This window comes from Selaginella moellendorffii, unplaced genomic scaffold (genome assembly GCF_000143415.4).
Source record: "Selaginella moellendorffii unplaced genomic scaffold, v1.0 SELMOscaffold_11, whole genome shotgun sequence".
Classification (NCBI taxonomy): domain Eukaryota; kingdom Viridiplantae; phylum Streptophyta; class Lycopodiopsida; order Selaginellales; family Selaginellaceae; genus Selaginella; species Selaginella moellendorffii.
This window is the reverse complement of record NW_003314272.1, coordinates 1640403-1659495: the sequence shown is the minus strand read 5'-3', so window position 1 is coordinate 1659495 and position 19093 is coordinate 1640403. Positions and strand designations below refer to the sequence as shown.

Sequence of the window (19093 nt, the reverse complement as noted above, 5' to 3'; positions counted from 1 at the left end):
TAATTATAAGCATGTTTGTAATTTATAAACACAAGATTAATCTTATTGCATATCAACCATTAGATAATAGAATAAAAAAGAATATACTAGAAAGGGTTTAAGAAAGTTTATAAATTATAAATACAAGATTAATCTAAATGAATAACAACCGTTAGATGGTAAATATCCTAGAATATCTAAGTATATTCTCAGATTTGCTTAAGCAAACCAAAAATTAATCCAAGTTATATAATATATAGAACCTCCGACTTTCTTTTTCTTTTTTTCATTTTTGCAATGTCAATGGGTTATTGTGTTGGAGACCAATTGCACATAGGAGCAGAGGTAAGGGTTTTGTATCTATAGGGGTTTTTGCTAGTAGTGCAAGAAGGTTTCATTTAGTAGGTTGCATCAGTTTGATGTTGTTTAAAGAGCTTGTTTGTCTCTTTAAAGCAAAACAAGATTGGATAATAATTTTCATTTCTTTGCCTTTCTTAATTTAGGCCTTCACAGCTATTGGCAAGGGCTCTACTAAATCACTAGTAGTTACTGAAGGAAGTTCAGAGTATGTTTTCCTTATATTTACGCTGCATGTTTAACCATTTCACAAGGTATAACAAATTTGGGCATGTAAGAATTGATGTATTAATGAGTTCTTCACTACTCATTCTTGGATTTACAAAACATTATGGTCCTAGAGAAAGCTTAGAACCACCATCTTCACATTAAAAATTGCAACAAACCTTAGGAACAGAAATTGTTTATTTTTTAGAGGCATCCTCTTGTTTGTGACCAAGCTTTTAAGACTCATCCAATGAAGCCTCTTGTTCATAACCAAACTCATAGCATGCATTAGAAGAAATCTATGGTACTGGGAATCCTAGTGAAGCCTCCCAGGTGCACCAGGGCAAAGGTGTGTGGAAAGTGGACAGGAAAGGGCTATGATCCCACCCATGGCCATTCCATAGCCAAGAAGATTCTAGTGAATATTTTATAACCAAGAAAGTTGGATCAATTTTTTGGGCAGTACCACACGGACTAGTTTGTCTTCATTGTATATTAGTTGTGACTTTGATTGTCCTCGGTTGTCTTTGTTTGTCCTTAGTTGTCACCAAGTTTATTCTGTTGTCACTGGATTGTCTTCAGTTTACATATTAGCTATTAAACTGATAAGAAGAGATTTTAGCCAAAAGAAAAAGGTACAAGGAAGATTAAAAAGCTAATCTTTCAAACCAATATAAGACAGGATATACGTACTGATTGTGAGGAAAGCTGGTTGAAATAGTGTGTTCCTCTATCAGCCAATACAGTGACCATTTAAGATTACAGAGCATAAGTTTGAGAGCCTTTGTCCACTTCTCTAGGTGGTTGTTTGTCCACTCGATTGCAATAGCTTCCACCTTGTCATTCTCAATCCTTCAAAACAGCCGATGAGAGAGCGTTGTTGATAACGAACGACTTACTTGTAAGGTAGCGTGAAGCATTTGTCTAGAGCCACTCTAGTAGCCGGGTCCATGGCATTTGCAAATCGGCAAACTCTTTCAGGCATGCGAGGAAATAAACCATTGCTTTGTGCTCCAAAGCAGAGTTACTGGACCATACCTGTCACAGGAAGTATAAGTTCCTCACAAAACACTAAAGTAAAACTCACAGCTCATATGTGTTTTTCAATACAGGGATAACTTCCCATGGGTATCCTGCAAACAAAACAAGACAAATCTACATACCTAAAATTCAGTTGGCAATATTGTGCCAAAGTGTGCAACAATAGACACGGGCATTGTTTTCATCCACAAAACAGCTTACATGAAGGCGGAAATTGTTGATTGTTCCAAAATCCCCGTTGTGCCAAATGTGAAACGCCTAATTAAGAACATTTGCATCAGCAAATTCCAGCACCCCGGTTGAATCTCCGCTCGCCATCGCTTAGGGTTCACTTGTGTATCCAATCAATCTGTATGCTAGAAAATATAGGTACCCGTACAAGCTGAAGATCCTAATCACTTACGAGTCTGTAGAATTTTGTGGAGATTGTGATAGCTAGAAACAATAGTTGGGAGGACCCTTGGCCCGTTTCAAGTAGGCATCCTGGATGCACTTAAGATCCAGTTTTATGTGATCGCCGAATCGCTCCTTGATGCTGTCAGAATCCAAAGGACCGCCTTGGAGCATCTTGGTGGTGGCTAGTCTGAGCTCGTACTCAGGCAAGCCAGGCTGGTCACAGGCAGGCCCGCCAAGCCCAACGCCAGTCACCTCGATCCCCTTGCTCCTCAGGAACTCCAGAGTCTTGGGACGCAGGCCTTGCTCGCCGAATGAAACCGCAGTAGTGCACGCCACGCTACCATCTTCCATCCGCTCGTGTACCACGGCCAGCATGGGCATCAGAGCAGCAGGATCAGACTCGCGGTAGTAGAACTTGAGCGCCAGGAAGATCTGCACTCTGGAGTCGTGGACGTTGAAGTAGCAATCGGTGTAGGAGAGCAGCTCCGGCAGCGTCTGGCACACGCCGATGTCGAGGATGAAGCGCTGGCAGGGCAAGTTGGAGGTGAGAGCACGACGATCCGGACGCTCGGTGCGGGAAACCGTTGGCTCGTATCCACCCAACATGTTCATCCGGATGCTCCTCTTGTCGGGGTGGAAGAGGGAGGGGATCGCGTCCACAGGTGGATCAATCGCGCGGCGCACTTTCTCCCTGACGAGCTCGCAGTGCGGGTGTGCGTCGGAGAGGAACACCCTTCCGCTGCGCATCACGCACCTGCAGCACAGTTTCTCGCACTCGTGGTACTTGAAGAACTTGGCCGTGTTCCATCCCTTGCCCAGTGTCACATCCTCCCGCTTGTTGAACGCCTCCCAGTCGAGATCGTCCTCGTGCTCTGTCTTCTCCAACGCGACCCCGACCGCACGAATGTATTTGGTTCTGAATGACTCCCTCGGCATGGTCTTCTCAGATTCTCAAGAACCCTAAAAAGAGGAACACCATAATTTAAGACGATAATAGCAATATTCTAGCAATATTTTTGGTTTATTGGTAGAGCGAGCTCAAGGAAAACGACCATCGCTGACCACCAGTGAAGAGGGAGGAAGGAGAGTTACCAGGAAGAAATGCAACGTCTGGTCACACGAGAATCTACACGAGAACCAGACGCACATATGCTCAGAGGGATGGAACTGGAGGGACATACGCGAAGCCTCCAATTGAGTCTAAAGAGCGAGAGAGAGAGAAACAAGGCTGGTTGAAATGCCATTTACATGGCTTGCCAGTTCCTAGCTGCGATTTGTCCTGGATCGTGTACTTTAAAACTATTCTAGTTCCAAATACAAGAACCACAACTTCTTTGCAAGGATGGCATGCGCCGATGTCGAGGATGAAGCGCTGACACGGCATGTGTGAGGTGCGTCGGAGAGGATCGCATTACGCACCTACTTGAAGAACTTGGCCGTGCTCCATCCCTCCCAGTTTCACATCCTCCCGCTTGTTGAACAACACTCAAACCCCTCTAACGCGACGGCCGCGCAAATGTTCTAAATAGAGATTATCAGGAACTCTACAAAGAATAAGATCTCAATAATCCAACTAACATTATATTGACTTGACTATACATGGTGGAATTTTGGTTTATTGGTAGAGCTAGGAAGAATTGGCTCCCAAGTTCCAAGAAAAACGACGATCGCAAAGCCGCCAAGGAAAGAAAATAGTAGCTGATTACCTGTAGAGAGGGAGCGTAAACTTGCGAGCAAGCATTCGCATTGTTTACCAGGAAGAAATGTGGTGTCTGGTCGGGCCTGGGCACACGAGAATCTACACGAGAACCAAACGCACATACGCTGAGAACGAAACCTGAGGGACTTACATGAAGCCTCCAATTGAAGGGCCTAAAGCTCGAGAGAGAGAAACGAGGCTGGTTGAAATGCCATTTGCAGTTCCTAGCTGCGATATTTCCTGGAATGGAAAATATCATCGTTTCGGGCTCACATCCAAATACATACCACTGAGTTGTTGACGAGAATAAACAACGCAGTGATTGTTACTGCCTGCAATATCGAAGAGAAGAGAAATCTAGAAAAGTAAATGGTGAAACAAGTCGTACCGATAAGCCGGTTTTAATAACTATAACGATAATCACGGTAACGTAGCAAGCAACACCTTGAAGCTTTGGGAGAAATGGATATGGCAGTAACACTATTAGGCTTAGAACCTGAAAAACAAGGAAGATCCTGGAATGGTAAACGAAATATACTTACAGTGCCTGTCCGCGCTACCAAAATTGGACCATAACGGTTTATGAGCATGGGAAAAATAAACAGCATATTAAACACCAGGCAAACACCTGAGATGGAAAAAATAAAAGAGAAAACAATGTCACAGCTTGAAGTAAACTCTCGAGTTCGTCACCTGTAAATGCGAGAACCAAACCAACAGTTTGGCTTGACCATCTGAGTCCACCAGGACTTACAGCCCAAAGTGGAAAAGTCTGCAAATTTGACCAAAAAAATGATAACGAAGAAACATAAAGGAGAAATCGAAACCAAAGTTTTACCTCATTGTATGCAATCTCGTGAAAAGCCCACAAGCAGTAGACGACGTTGGATATCCAGAAAGAATAGTTTCTAAATATCGAGTTACTCTTCTCGCTTTTGTTGGGAGATGCAATGATATGGTTATGCCGAGTTTCCTGGTGAGAGCACTCGCGATCAGATAATCTACTCGAAATTCAGGACTCACCGGAAGTTGGAGGAGGGAAAACATCAAAAAAAATGTGAATAACGACAATGCTAGCGGTGGAAGCAAATACGGATATCTGTTCAAGCGTTTTTGTACAGAACACTTCTTCGTCAGAACATTCCGCCTACCTGTCAAAGAACGTGTTCTCAAAAAGACCAGGATACTTCTCTGCAGGCTGGAAACAGAGAAAAGCAAGTAAACAAGAGGAGTAAGATATAGATCTCCAAGTGATGAAACCTTTGATAAAAAGCCTCCAATGCTTGGACCAATGATCAGTCCCAGTCCCCAAACTATAGTATTCTAGAAATCAAGAAAAACGTTATGCCGATCTCGGAACCCAGAGAATCTAAAGCTTACAGTCGACAGTCCAAAAGGCCGATGCTCAATACTAGAAATCTCCGTCGCATAAACCTGGGAAACGTTCGCTAAACGCAGAAACTTTATATTCTACTTACCGCCAAAATGGCAAACAGACCATTGCCCGCTCCAAGCAGAAAGCGCGTTATGAATGCCATCCAGACAGAGGTACTCACACCGAACAAAGCATTGAACACAATCCTGCAGGTAATGACGAGAATAAGAAAAAACATGTAACCACGAATGAAGCCTTACAAGGAGAGCATCCCGCAAAAGATGACCGGTTTTCTTCCGTGGTGATCGGCCATATATCCCCACGCAAAACCGGTAGCAGTTCTTCCAACCATATATCCACTGGCTGCTTAGCTTAATGAATAACAAAGAAAGAAGGAAGAAATCACTGCATTACCAATGAGGCCGGCGAATGTGCCAATCTTCCTCTTGTCGACATGGAAATCTTCAACCTGTTGAAAGCGAAAACAAAGGACTATAGGTGAAGCAGTATCAACGTTGTATGCCGTACCATAAAATAAAGGAATGGATAGAGGATCTGGATCGGTAGCGCTGCACGGCAAAGAATGGAACTGTTTTGGTGATCTCAAGTGTAGTCTCTCAAGTAAGTTACCATTCAGCATCGACATGGTTAGGACAACGAGCATCATTCCTCTGGGAAAAGGAGCTCCCGAGCGTTGCAAATGCGAGCATTTGCATCCGGGGCATCCCTCCACGATGTGCGTTTGGTGCTGCTCCTCGTCCTCAGGGGCGAGCAAACCCTGTAAACAGTTGATTGAGAATCAAAACCGAGCAAAGAACATCGCCATACCTCGCAGAGCGCGTTGAAAGAGCTCTGGGACATCTCAATAGTTGTGAAATATCAAAGTGTGGACACTTTACATGTCCGCGTAAGACAAGATCGTGGTAAGATGTCCAATCCTTTAACAGTCCAGATTGTACAAAACTGAGGAGTAAAGAAAGAAAGTGAAGTTGAGCAAGGAAGTAGACAATGATCGCTGCACAATGCTCCAAATCAAATGAAGGATTTAACAAACTTCAATGTTGAGTTGCAAGAATGAGCTCACAAATGGCAAACCGCAGAGCAAAAATGACTCCATGATCGCCAGACTTTTTATTTACAGCAGTTGCTATCTGAAAGAGTATCATAAATCATCACAAACAGTTAACTAAACCGAGAATGACTAGACGACATAGAGAGATAGAGATGAATGCAAATCGATCAAAAGAAAAATAATTTTTCTTTCCTCAAAATCACACAAGCACCACAAAGGTGAAGAAAAGATGGAGAGTAAATCGATACCTGGATTGCGGCATCAGAGGGAAGGACTAAAGCATATAACTCTGCAAAAAAACAAAAAAAACACCAGTTTTTGTTTAAAAGAAAGTGCTTAAAATTTCCCGCGAGTGAAGCCTCCAATTGAAGGGCCTAGAAAGAAACAAGGCTCCATTTGCAGTTTCTAGCTGCGATTTTTCCTGTGTCCCTTCGTTTTCGAGCTCGCAACTGAATACATGCCACTGAGTTGTTGACGAGAATAAAGAACGCAGTCCCTGCAATATCGAATAGAAGAGAAATCTAGGAAACGAAATGGTGAAACGAGTCGTACCGATAAGCCAGTTTTAATAATTACAACGATGAGACAGTATAGCAAGCAACACCTTGAAGCTTTGGGAGAAATGGATATGGCAGTAACACTAGTACAACAAGGACGCCACCGACGCGAAAAAGATAATCCAACTTGCATTTTTGCATCCATCAGTCTCATGCTTCAAGTTGGGCACTATAAGACTATCAAAACAGCATATATAGATAGATAGAACCTGTAAGACTCTGAAATGGTAACCAAAATATACTTACAGTACCTGTCCGAGGAACCAAAATTGGATCATATCGGCTTACGAGTCCATAGTCAGAGTCTGCAAACAGTTGATTGTGAATCCAAAACCGACGAGAGAAACCTTCCATACCTCGCAGAGCTCGTTGAAAGAAGTCTGGGACATACACTTTATAAGATGTCTATTGCTCAACTCGAACACGATTGATAATACTTGTACAAAACTATTCAATGTAATAAGAAAAGGACAGGAAGAAAGTGAAAAAGAGGGATCTACAAACGAAGGAATGATCGAGCAAAAGTCAATGTTATGTCAAGAATGAGTTCAGAAATTGCAGCGAAAATGAGTATATGCGTGAAACAAACACAAACACGCGAAAAAACTTTCATAGTTTGCAAGAGAATAGAACGCGAACCTTCTTTCGGGGCAGCCAGATAGCTTTGTTTTCCTGCTCCAGAGAAACTATACCTTCAAGCATGTAGGAGCAGAGAAATAAAAGAAGAAGCTGTCTCGCATATACAATGCGTTTCCACTACCACAGTACTGCCAACCTCGTCCAGAAGCTGTTGCGAAATAAGATCTTCCTAGCACAGCGTGAGTTAAAGAGAGAACTAAAAAAAGGAATACGAACAGTGGACGTCGGTACCGACTATACGAGACGGCAACGAAATGAAAACGAGTGCTGCCAGATCCACTAACTCTGCAAAGATATATAAAACTACACATTTTTAATGATAGAACTCACAAAATAAATGTGCAAGAACTGGCAATACCATCGAAGAAACTACATTCTTTTCCCGAAATCAACCACAAAAGCGTGAGAACGAAAGAACCACTAAGAGAGGAAGCTAGAGCGATACCTGCCCTCAAGAGCCCTAATTTTTAGAAACTCAAAGTTAAAAAATGGGGGGAGCGCGTCATTGGCGATCCGCCGAGAGATCTCGCAATGTCCACATCGCCAGCTCCTCCGGCGCTCTCGCACAGGTAAAAGTTGGTCCCTGACTGCCCTGCAAATCCCATTCCTTTCTTTATGAGCTTGCTTGTTTCGTGTCGGAAACGAAGAAGAGCTCTGTGTATGTGTGTGTCTTTGCCGTGTCTTGAATCAAGCAGCCATGTCCAGCGCTGTATAGCCTAGATGGATCATCATCGCAGCTTTATTCTGTGCCCAGCGAGATCTTTTTGTTGGAGCACTTTTCCTTTTGGCATAGCTCGTCTCGCCTGTGTGTTAAGTTTCCTCCCTCTTCGTGTTCAGTCCATCTTCGGCTGGATTTGCCTTGCTGGTAGGATGCATTCGTGCCAGAGATGGAAAAGAAGGCAAGAAACTCACTCGCGGTCGCTCACTGCGATTTCTGCTTGGTATGTGATATTTTTCCTAGCTTTGGTGCACGGAAAAGAACACGGTGTTCTTTTGTGCTTGTTGTCCTTGCGTCAATCACTGTGTCATTGACGCCATTACGTCGCTGTGTCTGTAGGACGTCGTTTCGCGAGTGTGAATGAGGATGAAACTACAGCTTGCTCTCTCCCTTATCCTTTCGATCCGAACTTTGCTTTCCCGTTTTTACGTTTTTGCCTTACTCCCGTTTTTCTTTGTTCCTGCAAGCACGCATTTCCAGGAGTGGAAGAGTACGATTGAGTTTTTGGAGCTCTCCATAGATTGGTGCACGAGTACTCATCGCAAACATATGGACTACAACTCTCCTCCCGTCCCGAAACTCGCTGGAGCGTTTGAGAGCAACGAGACATATCGATATGGGACACACGCAGACAAGCCTTTGACAGGACACTCGTGGAAGCGAGAAACATGGACACATGAATGAGTTTGGAGGCCATTGTTGCTTGCAATCCAATCCAAAGGAAGGTCAAGATCTCTCTCGTCTCACGACAGTCCTACAATCTGTCCGTGATGCTGGCAATCATCGCCCATCCCCTCCGCAGTGGATCCAAGCTCCAAACACGCGAGCTCCTTCGCTGCTGCCGGGAAAATATCTTCCGGTCTTCGTCATCTCTCGTCTCGACGCTCCACTCTCTCCCAGGACGGCTTTCGGGTGGAGAAGTTAAAGTTGGAAGGCAAGCAGATTTTTCCTTCTTTTATTTTTGTTTTCCTCTCTTAACTCTGGATGCCATGCTCCTGCTGCTGCAGCTGATGATGATGGAACAGGAGTGACAGCGAACAGGAGAGATAAAAGTTTCCATTGCGTCGTACGAGCCGGGGGACCATATCTGAGTGGCTGCTGCTCGCTCCTGGGACTAATTTATTGATTCGGCAGCAGTGCAAGATCCAGAAGGATTTGAGTGGCTGCCGCGACTTGCTGTTGGGCGATGATTGACCAAACGACCTTCCAACGGTGATTTTCCTTCAGCTGAAACGCAAACAAGGAAAGAAAGAGAAACAAAGAACAAAGAACAAAAGTCCATGTTAGAACGAAAACGACACGAAACTCTTCAAGTCGTGAGACTCTGATATTCTTCTTTTACTTGCCAGAAACATCATCTTCATCATCATCATCATCATCATCGACCATCACCACCGGGAAGGAAAGAAACTCCTCGACTCGACCCGACTCGACTTGACTCGAGATCAAAGCCCCCGACTTTTGAACCAGGTGGAAACGTCTTCCTACAAACTCCCGGAGATGGAACTTTGGGAACTTCCGGGGCGGATCCGCTGCTACGCTACGAGATACTTGAGAGAGGTATGTCACTTGTTGTGCATCGGATTGGGAGCACTCCTCACGTAATGCAGATCATCCTCGGCCGGGGCGGAATCGAGCTTGTTGGAGTTCGTGTCCGGGGCAACGAACTGAGTGGTGGCAGCAGCAGGATCGAGAGGAGCAACGCTGGTAGCCGAGCCCGGCGGCGTTTGAGACGCGAGCTCCTCCGCCTTGTGCTGCTGCTTCATGGCTTGGGCCAGCTTTCGACTGCTCGCCGAGACCGGGAAGACAAAGTAACAGGACAAAGCCATGGCCAACAAGAGGAAAACCACGGCATTCTTCGAGCTTCTCTCGGCCATACTTTCGCTGACAACTTTCGGGGGAAATGAAACCAGCAACGACAAGAGCAAGCAAACAAAACGTTGGAGATGAATTCTCGGCCGAAAACGAGGACGAAGCAGAACAAGAGAGAAAGTAAAAACGCTTGGAAGAAATTGTTTGGGGACGGCAGTATTTATACTCCCCAATCTCCTCATCAAGGAGGCGAGAGCGTACACACACATGAAGCGAGGCTTTTTAATCTGACGTCCAAAGTACACTGAGTCAAACGCGCAAAGCAACGCTTCAAGTGAGAAAATGGTTATAAAGAGGATATAAGAAGAATGTTGTGTGTGTCAAGAGAGAGATGGATGACAAGCTTAAAGGCACGGGTCCTGTTAAAAATAGAAGTCTAACAGGGACTGTTAACTCCATTGCTCGTGGTCACTTCCATTCAAAGTGGCATGTAGCCATGTGTGTGTAGTACTCTGGGTATAGTGACAGTATAACCCACCACCGTGTACGTACGTGATACATCTTTTTCTTTTCCTTTTTGTTTGATCTCTGGATCTGTCACTTCCATCGCAACTTAGAGGAAGAAGAGCATTGGAGAGTCATGTCACTATATGGGATCACTTTGGGCTGTTTATCCAATTTCTCTGGAGGGGTGGTGTGGTCACAGTCTGCTTCATTCAATCTGGCGACGTAGCTCCTCGCTAGGCAAAAACTGAAATAAATTCGTTGGGTAGCTGCAGGTGTTCTTATTAAGTTTCTTTTTTGGAAAATGCGTGCTTTTCTTTTGTTTTCCTGCAATTAAAGAGAGTTTGGGGGGGTCAAAAAAGGCAAGAAAATTTGTCTTGTTTTGCGGTGTGATTGCTTTCGTGTTGCGTGTTTTTGGGGCGCACCGTCGTGGTACGCATGTTTGTTGCCCGATTATAACACCATTCCAAAAAATTTAAAGAAAGAAAGAAATACAGTATATATATATTTTGGTTTCTCATGCCTGGAAAATGTATTTCGTTTTCTTTATGTGGATCGACGAGGAAACACGTCCTTGATCACTGCCAGGGATGCACTGTGCGGGTGGCAGCACCTCCACCGCTAAATCAATGCACCAAATTGTTTTGGACCCCATGGGTTGCCAAGTCGGTGGGGGAAAGATGGGAAAGATTGAGTTAGCTAGCGTCAAGTTTCTCTCTTCTTTGATGTGAAGAACAAGCAAGCGAGAAGCCTTTGAAAGATCTATCGCCCATCTCTCATGACAAATGCTCCCATGAATCGCTCACAAATCCACCGTTGCTAGCATCTTTGCTTTTGGTAGTGAGTAAAATCGAGGCACACCCACAAACAAAGCATGCTCAAGACGGATCCCCCACTTTTCTTGTCCTTGGAGGGAAAATTTCTTGGTTTGCTCCAAGCTTTTGGCTGCAAGTCTGTAATAATAATGGGTGTGTTGTTCTACACATCTCGAGGCGGCCGATCCATCCAGACACAGCCAAATGGAGCCACTGCCAAGAGCATCTTTCTCTTTTCTTGTCAATGGCCTTACAGCCGCTTGGAAATGAATGAGTCTTTTCTATATGCTGACAATAACAATAATAATAATAGTAGCAGTAATAATAAGTTATTATTATTTTAAAGAAAGCAGAAAACCTCGATCGCCCACGTTGTAGCAAGCTCTCAAAAGTTGCTCTCCGACGATGGCGAAGTCCCTATCTCTCAGATTTTATATTTTTCCTTCAAGACCTGATGCTGCGAAGAAGATCCTGGCAGTTGTCCGGCAACTCCACGAGGGGCTGCTGCCCAATCGGGTTGGATGTTGTAGCGACACACAGCTAGCTGCGCATAAAAAGTTTCTAGAACGAGCCACCATCAATCCAAAAAACGATGGTACTTAGTTTGATCCAGAAGCTTTGGCTGGCAGTGTGGCAGCAAATGTGAATTATGTCGAGCTCGGTCTCCGCTACTATCTCGGGTGCCCGGCTAGGCATATCGGCCCCAACCTCGGCTGCCCGACTTAACAGTGGATGCTTGGTCGTTCTGCTAGAAGGCCAAGGTCGTCTTGCTATCTCCATCTTTCCGCGGGTGATTTTCACGAATCCAACACACAAGATGGTGGCAGGCTGGCGAGGTCTTTGCGAGAATGCGCTCGCAGCAGGGATCTCTCCAGGGGTAAGTCCCTACACAGGCAGATTACTGGATCGGGGATGGGATCTGATAGATTCCTGGCAAATCTTCTCATGGAGATGTATGGAAAGTGCCAGGACGTGGGTAACGCAGATGCGGTGTTTAGAAGCATGGGCGACAGGAACGTTTTCTCGTGGAACATTATCATTGCGGCAAATGCCCAGACCGGGCATGGCAAGAAGGCATTGCATTTGTTTCGAGAGATGGATCTGGAAGGAGTCAAGCCGAGCGAAGTAACGTTTGTGAGCGTCATATCGTCGGTCTCAGAGCTTGGTTCGATCGATCTAGCGGTTTATGTACGTGCTCGCGTGGATGCCTGTGGATTTGGAGCTCATCTCGTCGTGGGGACGGCGCTCATCGGTATGTATGGCCGATGCAAGCGTCCGGGAGAAGCTCGCGAGATATTCGACAGCCTACGTGAGAAGAACGTAGTGTCCTGGACAAGTATGATCCGAGCGTATGCTCTAAGTGGCCAAAACCGAGAGGCCGTGAAGCTCTACAAGGCTATGGACGTGACTCCAAACGAGTATACTCTGGCTTCCATCGCCGAGGCCTGCGAGAATCTGGAAGAAGCAAGGGAGATCGAGACAAGAGCCGTGGATGGCGGTTTTGGATCCGTGAGAGCCGTGGCACTGGCGATCGTTGGCATGTTTTGCAAGCTCGGGAGCCTGGACGATGCGCGGAGATACTTGATCCGGCACGACGCAAAAAACGTTTTTTGCTGGAACCAACTGATCGCAGCGCAAGCCCGGAGCTCGAGCTCGAGCACGGCTATGGATTTGTACCGGGAAATGCGACGAAACCACGGCGTGGAGCCCGACTGCGTCACGTACCTCGAGCTCCTCAAGGTGTGCTCGGACTGGAAGCTCGGGCGGGAGCTCCATGCAAGCGTTTTGGAGCACGGATTCGAGCAGGACGAGGTCGTGAGCAGCGCCCTGGTGACGATGCATGGGAGGTGTGCCATGCCAGACGCCGCGAGGAAGATCTTCGCAAGCATCGAGAGGAAGAACGTCGTATCCTGGACGACGATGATCGCGGCCTACGCGCAGAGCGATCGCAGCGACGAGGCGATGGAGCTTTTCCACGCCATGGACTTGGAAGGCGTGAGGCCGAGCGAGCAGACGTTCGTGAGCGTCGTGCACGCGCTGGCATCCAGTTCTTCTTCCAGGGACGAGCTTGCCGCGCTCGCGGCGGCGAGATCGCTCGAGGAGCGCGCGCTGGGATCCGGGCTAGGAATCGATGGCGTGCTCGGGAATGCGATGGTGGACTTGTACGGCAAGCGCCGGCGGCCGGACGAGGCGAGGGGAGTCTTTGACGCGATGCGCTCGAGGAGCACGGTGGCGTGGACTGCGATGATCCAGGCCTACGCCCAGAGCGGCCGCCGCGAGGAAGCGTTCGCGCTGTTTCGCGAGATGGAGATCGAGCCGGCTGCGACGACGTTTGTGAGCGTGCTCGAGGCCTGCGCAGGGAGCTCCGACTTGGACGCCGGGCGGGAGGTTCACTCCGCGGTCGTGTCGCGCGGCTTGGAGTCGGAAGTGTTCGTGGGCACCGCGCTGATCGACATGTTTGGCAAGTGCGGTGATTGCAACGCTGCGCGATCGTCATTCGAGCGCATTGCCGACAAAACCATCGTGCCGTGGAACGCCATGCTCGCGGTCTACGTCCAAAACGGTCGCCCGAGAGACGCGCTCGAGCTCTTGAACCACGGCGGTACAGTCAACGGCAGGGGCGGTACGGTCAAACTAGTCAATGCGACGCGCGGCACTGGCGGCGTGACGCCGGACAAGATCACATTCGTGCTCCTGCTGAACGCGTGTGGCGCGCTGGGCGAGATAGCGGTGGGGAGAGCGCTCCACCGTGATGCCATCCCGGGCGAGCTCTTGGGCGAGAGCTCGTGCATCGGCAACGCGCTGGTGGCCATGTACGCGAGCTGCGGGAGCTTAGAGGAGGCCCGCGTGGCATTCCGCGGCATCCAGCGTAAGAGCCTCGCGAGCTGGAACGCCATGGCTGGGGCTGTGGCGGCGCTGGGCGGGTCACGATCTTGGAGCGCGAGCATGGAGCTCTTCTCGGAGATGGAGCTCCAAGGATTCAACGCGGACGAGGCGAGCTTGGCAGGGATACTCTCGGGATGCAGCCACGCCGGATTGAAGCACCAAGGGTGGCGGATCTTTGTGTCCATGAGCGATGACTTTGGAGTACCTTGCAGCGCCGTGCACTACGTTTGCATCGTCGACATGCTTGGTCGGCTGGGGCAGCTCGACGAGGCCGAGAGCTTGCTGGGCTGCATGCCATATCAGCCGGGGCTGGTGGGCTGGATGACGCTGCTGGGGGCGTGCGGTAAACACGGTGACGTATGCCGAGGCGCCATTGCCGCGCGGCATGCCGCGGAGCTTAACGACCGGAACGCTGCAGCTAAGTACGTGCTGCTGGCTAACATGTATGCAGGGATCATGTATGCTACCGAAGGTGGAGAGTTTTGAACTATGACAAGTTTGTCAGTGGCAGGCGTTTTCCTCTGTTGTTTTTTTTTGTTTTTCAATTGAAGAAAAATTCCCTGCTAGAGAAGATCAGAGAATGCCGTTGGTGCCAACCAGCTTGATTCATTTCGCTCTCTAATATTAAAGTTGGAAGAACTTTCTCTCCGAGATTTTGAGCTGGTTCTAAATCTTTATTATGGTTTGACAGGAGAGAATGGGCATTAGGAGGCGATTACAAGCAATTCTCTGCTGTAGAATCCCCAGCGATGAAGGAAAGACAAGGTCAAGTGATCCTCCATAATCTTTAGAGTCTTTCAGGAGTGGTTGGAAATAAAGAAAGTTGTGACATTGAAGTGATTTTGACGTATGTGCTACCACTCTCGCAGAATTCAGGGCTTCCGCGTTCGGGAACTCGAGGCCAGCGATGATCCAGAATCTTCACCACTAAAAAATGCATCCAAGGTTCTGCTAACTTCGAATTGGAATTGGAGATAGCCTCTAGATCTACTGTCTTTCAGATGGAGCAAGGGGTAGAAGTAGTAGATCGCAGCGACAGATGTCTCAACAAGGAGAAAGAAGCACAATTGGCAGCACTTGCCAGGATCCAGGACAAGATTCAAAAGATCATAGAGCGGTTGAGCTGCAAGGACGCGAATCTGGCCAAGAGACCGTGGAGCAGTGCCACGGAGGGAAGTGAGAGCCAGGGTCCCAAATTCTGGGAGGATCAAATACAGGCTGCCATTGCCAGGCTGCAATCGCTAAGTGGAGATTTGGCCGAGAGTTCAGCTCCCAGTAAATAAAATTCGTGGTGGCACGACACGTGGCAAAGTGCCATGGTTTGAGTATATAAGGGGGTCGATCTAGCAATGCTTTTTGCGAGAGCTTGAAATATTAGCGTTTGGATCTCTCGGTACCTCCAAATGGGGCCAATGGGCCTTGGACTGCTTTGGCAGAATGTGACTAAGTTTCTATGGCCAACTTCATTATGGTTTAGAGGATAGTGTTAGATACACAGCCTCCCAAAGATGGCCCATAAATCTTAACACCAAGAAGCAATTGAAGCTTGATAGAATTTGAAATTGTACTATTAGATTCTTAGAGAAGACTTAGTTGAATATTATGGTTGTGAACTTACTTTTCTGACAAATTAAAATGAACAAGGAGTGAACTTTAGGCCATTAAAAATTAAATCCCACAAGTTATAAAATATTTTATGGTTCATGTTATTCTTCCCTCCCCATGAATTAACCAGGGATGCTAGTCTTAAAAAGCTAAATAAGCCTCACATGAAGGGAGTCCAAGACAATATGGCCATGAGAAAAAATGTGCAAATGACAACACTAATGTCATAATAAATAGCCACGAAAGAAAGAAAACAATATAGCTTTTTTGGAAAATAATATTATTAATAGAATGAGAATAGAACAAACAACTCAAATCATATAACAATATGGTTATAAAACTTAATTCTCCCCTTCCTTAAGAATGTTATTTAAGTTATAACTAAACGAAACATTCTCTTTATATTATTCTCAATTTCCTATGTAACTTTGTCTATAGAATAATTATTCCATTGAACTAATAACTCTTGAGTTGTCTTTTAGTGTGTTTTCACCAATCTTTGAGTAAGAATATTGGCCAAATTAGCCTTCTCAACATTAATCTTTGGGATTTGGATGATGGACTAATCCACAATACCACTAGAGTGTAAACATGTTTTAAGTTTACTTATATAAAACATTGGATGAATCTTTGAATTAATAGCAAGTTTTAAAGGTAAGCAGAATCCCCCACATGTTGTAAAATTGTCCAAGGCCCACAATACTATAAAGATAATTTAGAATTGCCACCTCCTTTCAGAGATTGTTGTGCATTCAATAGCTTAAAGAAAACCTTGTCACTAACTTTATACTTTGATGACTATAATACTCATTAGCCAATCTTTTGTCTCAATCTTGAATTTGTTTCATGTTTAACTTTGCCAACTCAAGTTTATTTTGCATATCCTCCAAAAAATCATAAGCATGAAGCACCCGAACCAAAGCCAAACTCAAGAGACCTAGGCTTATAACAATACATTGCCATGAATGGAGATATACCATTAGCCGATTAACAAACATTATTGTGAGCATACTGAAGTAAAAATAAGTACTTCTCCCATACTCCTTGTCGAGTCATGTTTCCCACAAAAGACTTTAACATATCTTCCAACAACTAATCCCCTGTGAATGATGAATCACAACCTTTCACTACTTTTCTCAATCAAAAAGTTTGGATTACATTGTTTTGCTCTCACATAAACATAAGTTTATGTACCTAAAAAACACTAAAAAAAAAGATTTGGATGTTCACCACTACTCATGCTCAACTTAATCTCTAGCTTCTTAAAGACCATTTGCCAAAACTTAGATGTGAACTTGGGATTACAATCACACTCGACAAACCATAGAAATTGAATAATTGATCTACAAATAACTAAACAATTTTAAAAGTTTTAATTGTTGTGTTCACTAAAAAGAAGTGAGTTATATTTGTCAAATGATCCACAACAACCCAAATAACATCATTTCCTTGAAAAGTCTTAGGTAAACTAGTGATAAAATTCATTAAGACATTATCCTATTTATTCTTGGGTATATATAGAGGATGATAAAGGCTAATGAACTTCTGATGATCAACTTTGACCACATAGTAAATTAAACAATCAAACTTCATCCTAAGCTAAAAGAAATACCTTTTCACCAATATATATGTTTTTCAGTACTTTTGAATGCCCAACACTTGGCATATCATGACACTTAACCAAAATAGTTTGTCAACACGAAAAACCATTACATGTCCCTTCTTCACTAGGATTCTATCTTGTATCTTGAATAACACAAATTTGTCACCTTTCAAGTTTGTAGAAGCATCCCTCAACAAAACCTTCATACGAATATCAGTGATAAAGGAGTCAAAGTCAAAAAACTCCTTAAGCTTATCTAAGAGATCATTGGATAGCTTCACAATGAAATAGAATTTACCATCCTAGATAATGCATTAACTATTTTATTGTCACCTCTATGTTTGTATTAGATCTTAACGGACATTTCTTACATGAACTCTTACCAACAAGCATGGTGGCCTCGAAGATCCTTTTGAAGACTGAAATATTGGAGAGATTAATGATCTGAATTCACATGGAAATTTGATCCATATAGATAATATTGCCTTTCCTTTATATTAGCAATCACATTATACATATCTTGAGTAGGCCAATTCTGTTGTATAACATCAAACTTCTGCCTCATGTATACAAGAGGATGCTCAACTTAAAGCAATATGGGCCTATTAGCAATATTAATTACATCTATTTTGACCACAAGAGGCTTTTCAAATCAAAAATCTTCAATACAGAAACAAAGATATAATATTGCTTCAAACATTGAAATGCCATTTGGCACTTTTCATCCTAACTATGATAGTAGTATGCTTTGATGTGTTTTGAAGAAGATTAGTCAAGGGAGTAGTTATTTGTGAAAAGTCCTTCATAAATTGTCAAAAAACTCTAGCTATACTAAAGAAACTACAAAGATTATGCACAATTGAAGGTATAGGCTAATTAACCATGATTTGGATCTTTGTAGGATCAACTTCCATACCATATACTAAAATCAAATGCCTAAGATATCAAATCTCTTCTAAAAAAAACTAACACTTAGATAACTTCAAGTAGAGCTTGTTATCCCTTAAAAGTTGTAAAACATTTTACACATGCATCTCATGTTCCTCCATTGAAGAGTTGAACACCAAGATATCATCAAAATAATAAATTATAAACTTTCCTCTAGAACTTGATTCATCAATCTTTAAAAACTTATAAGAGCATTCATTAAACCAAATGGCATCCTTATTCTCATCCAAAATGTAGTCTTCAGGACATCTTTTGGCTTAACACAAATTTGATGATACCTTTGCCTCAAATTAATCTTTGTAAAATATCAAGCATCACGAAGACTATTGAGCAAATCACCAATATAAGGGATTAAGAATATATTTTGTATTGTCTTATCATTTAATTCCTTATAATTCATGTAGTGATGCCATATACCATCTTTCTTCTGGACCATCACTACAAGAGCAACCTAAAAAGATTTACTTATCCATGACCACCCCTTCTAAAGGTATTTAACAAGTGATCTATTAATCTCTTCATCTTCAGTAAGACTAGTATAAGTCAATTATTAGTAGCTCTAAGAACTAAGTCAATCTCATGTTAAATTCCATGTTTGAAAGGCAAAACAACTCATCTAGAAGTACATCACGAAACTCCTCTTGAATGTAGTTCACACAAGCCCTATGCCCACAAATGTACTCCAAATTAGATATGATCATATTAAAAAAAAAAAATACAATTATCTCATGCATGTATGACACAAATTGCAAAGTATTGATTAATGGAGTATCACTATTGTCTATTCTAACACTGTTAACAATCTCTTTCACAATGCCATTAATTTTGATATATAAAATATTATGCTCTTAATTGATCTTTAGCTTTTTATCATAAAACC

At 44.3% G+C, this 19093-nt stretch overlaps 3 protein-coding genes across 4 annotated transcripts; 2 read left to right on the top strand and 1 right to left on the bottom strand.

Moving 5' to 3' along the window:
• Positions 1 to 3534: 3534 nt before the first annotated feature.
• LOC9658631 (protein ZINC INDUCED FACILITATOR-LIKE 1) lies at positions 3535 to 5955 on the bottom strand. Of its 2 annotated transcripts, none has more exons than XM_024674020.1 (18): positions 5883 to 5955; positions 5685 to 5832; positions 5583 to 5643; positions 5469 to 5523; positions 5315 to 5417; positions 5158 to 5260; positions 5060 to 5113; positions 4940 to 5002; positions 4831 to 4877; positions 4703 to 4778; positions 4518 to 4652; positions 4373 to 4451; positions 4222 to 4307; positions 4068 to 4175; positions 3967 to 4011; positions 3831 to 3919; positions 3735 to 3778; positions 3535 to 3686 (listed from the first exon to the last, which is right to left on the bottom strand). In XM_024674020.1, the coding sequence occupies exons 2-18, from the start codon at positions 5777 to 5779 to the stop codon at positions 3574 to 3576; spliced, it is 1356 nt and encodes a 451-aa protein (XP_024529788.1). In that variant the 5' UTR covers positions 5780 to 5832; positions 5883 to 5955; the 3' UTR covers positions 3535 to 3573. The 2 variants fall into 2 exon arrangements, with proteins under 2 accessions (XP_024529788.1, XP_024529787.1); XM_024674019.1 differs by having other exon boundaries at positions 5583 to 5623.
• A 3432-nt stretch (positions 5956 to 9387) lies between these two features.
• Positions 9388 to 9991, top strand: LOC112346024. The gene is made up of 2 exons (XM_024673944.1): positions 9388 to 9600; positions 9651 to 9991. The coding sequence occupies exons 1-2, from the start codon at positions 9541 to 9543 to the stop codon at positions 9945 to 9947; spliced, it is 357 nt and encodes a 118-aa protein (XP_024529712.1). The 5' UTR covers positions 9388 to 9540; the 3' UTR covers positions 9948 to 9991.
• A 1791-nt stretch (positions 9992 to 11782) lies between these two features.
• Positions 11783 to 15604, top strand: LOC9658629 (pentatricopeptide repeat-containing protein At2g33680). Its single transcript, XM_024674045.1, has 2 exons — positions 11783 to 15002; positions 15059 to 15604. The coding sequence occupies exon 1, from the start codon at positions 11904 to 11906 to the stop codon at positions 14541 to 14543; it is 2640 nt and encodes an 879-aa protein (XP_024529813.1). The 5' UTR covers positions 11783 to 11903; the 3' UTR covers positions 14544 to 15002; positions 15059 to 15604.
• Positions 15605 to 19093: the final 3489 nt, after the last annotated feature.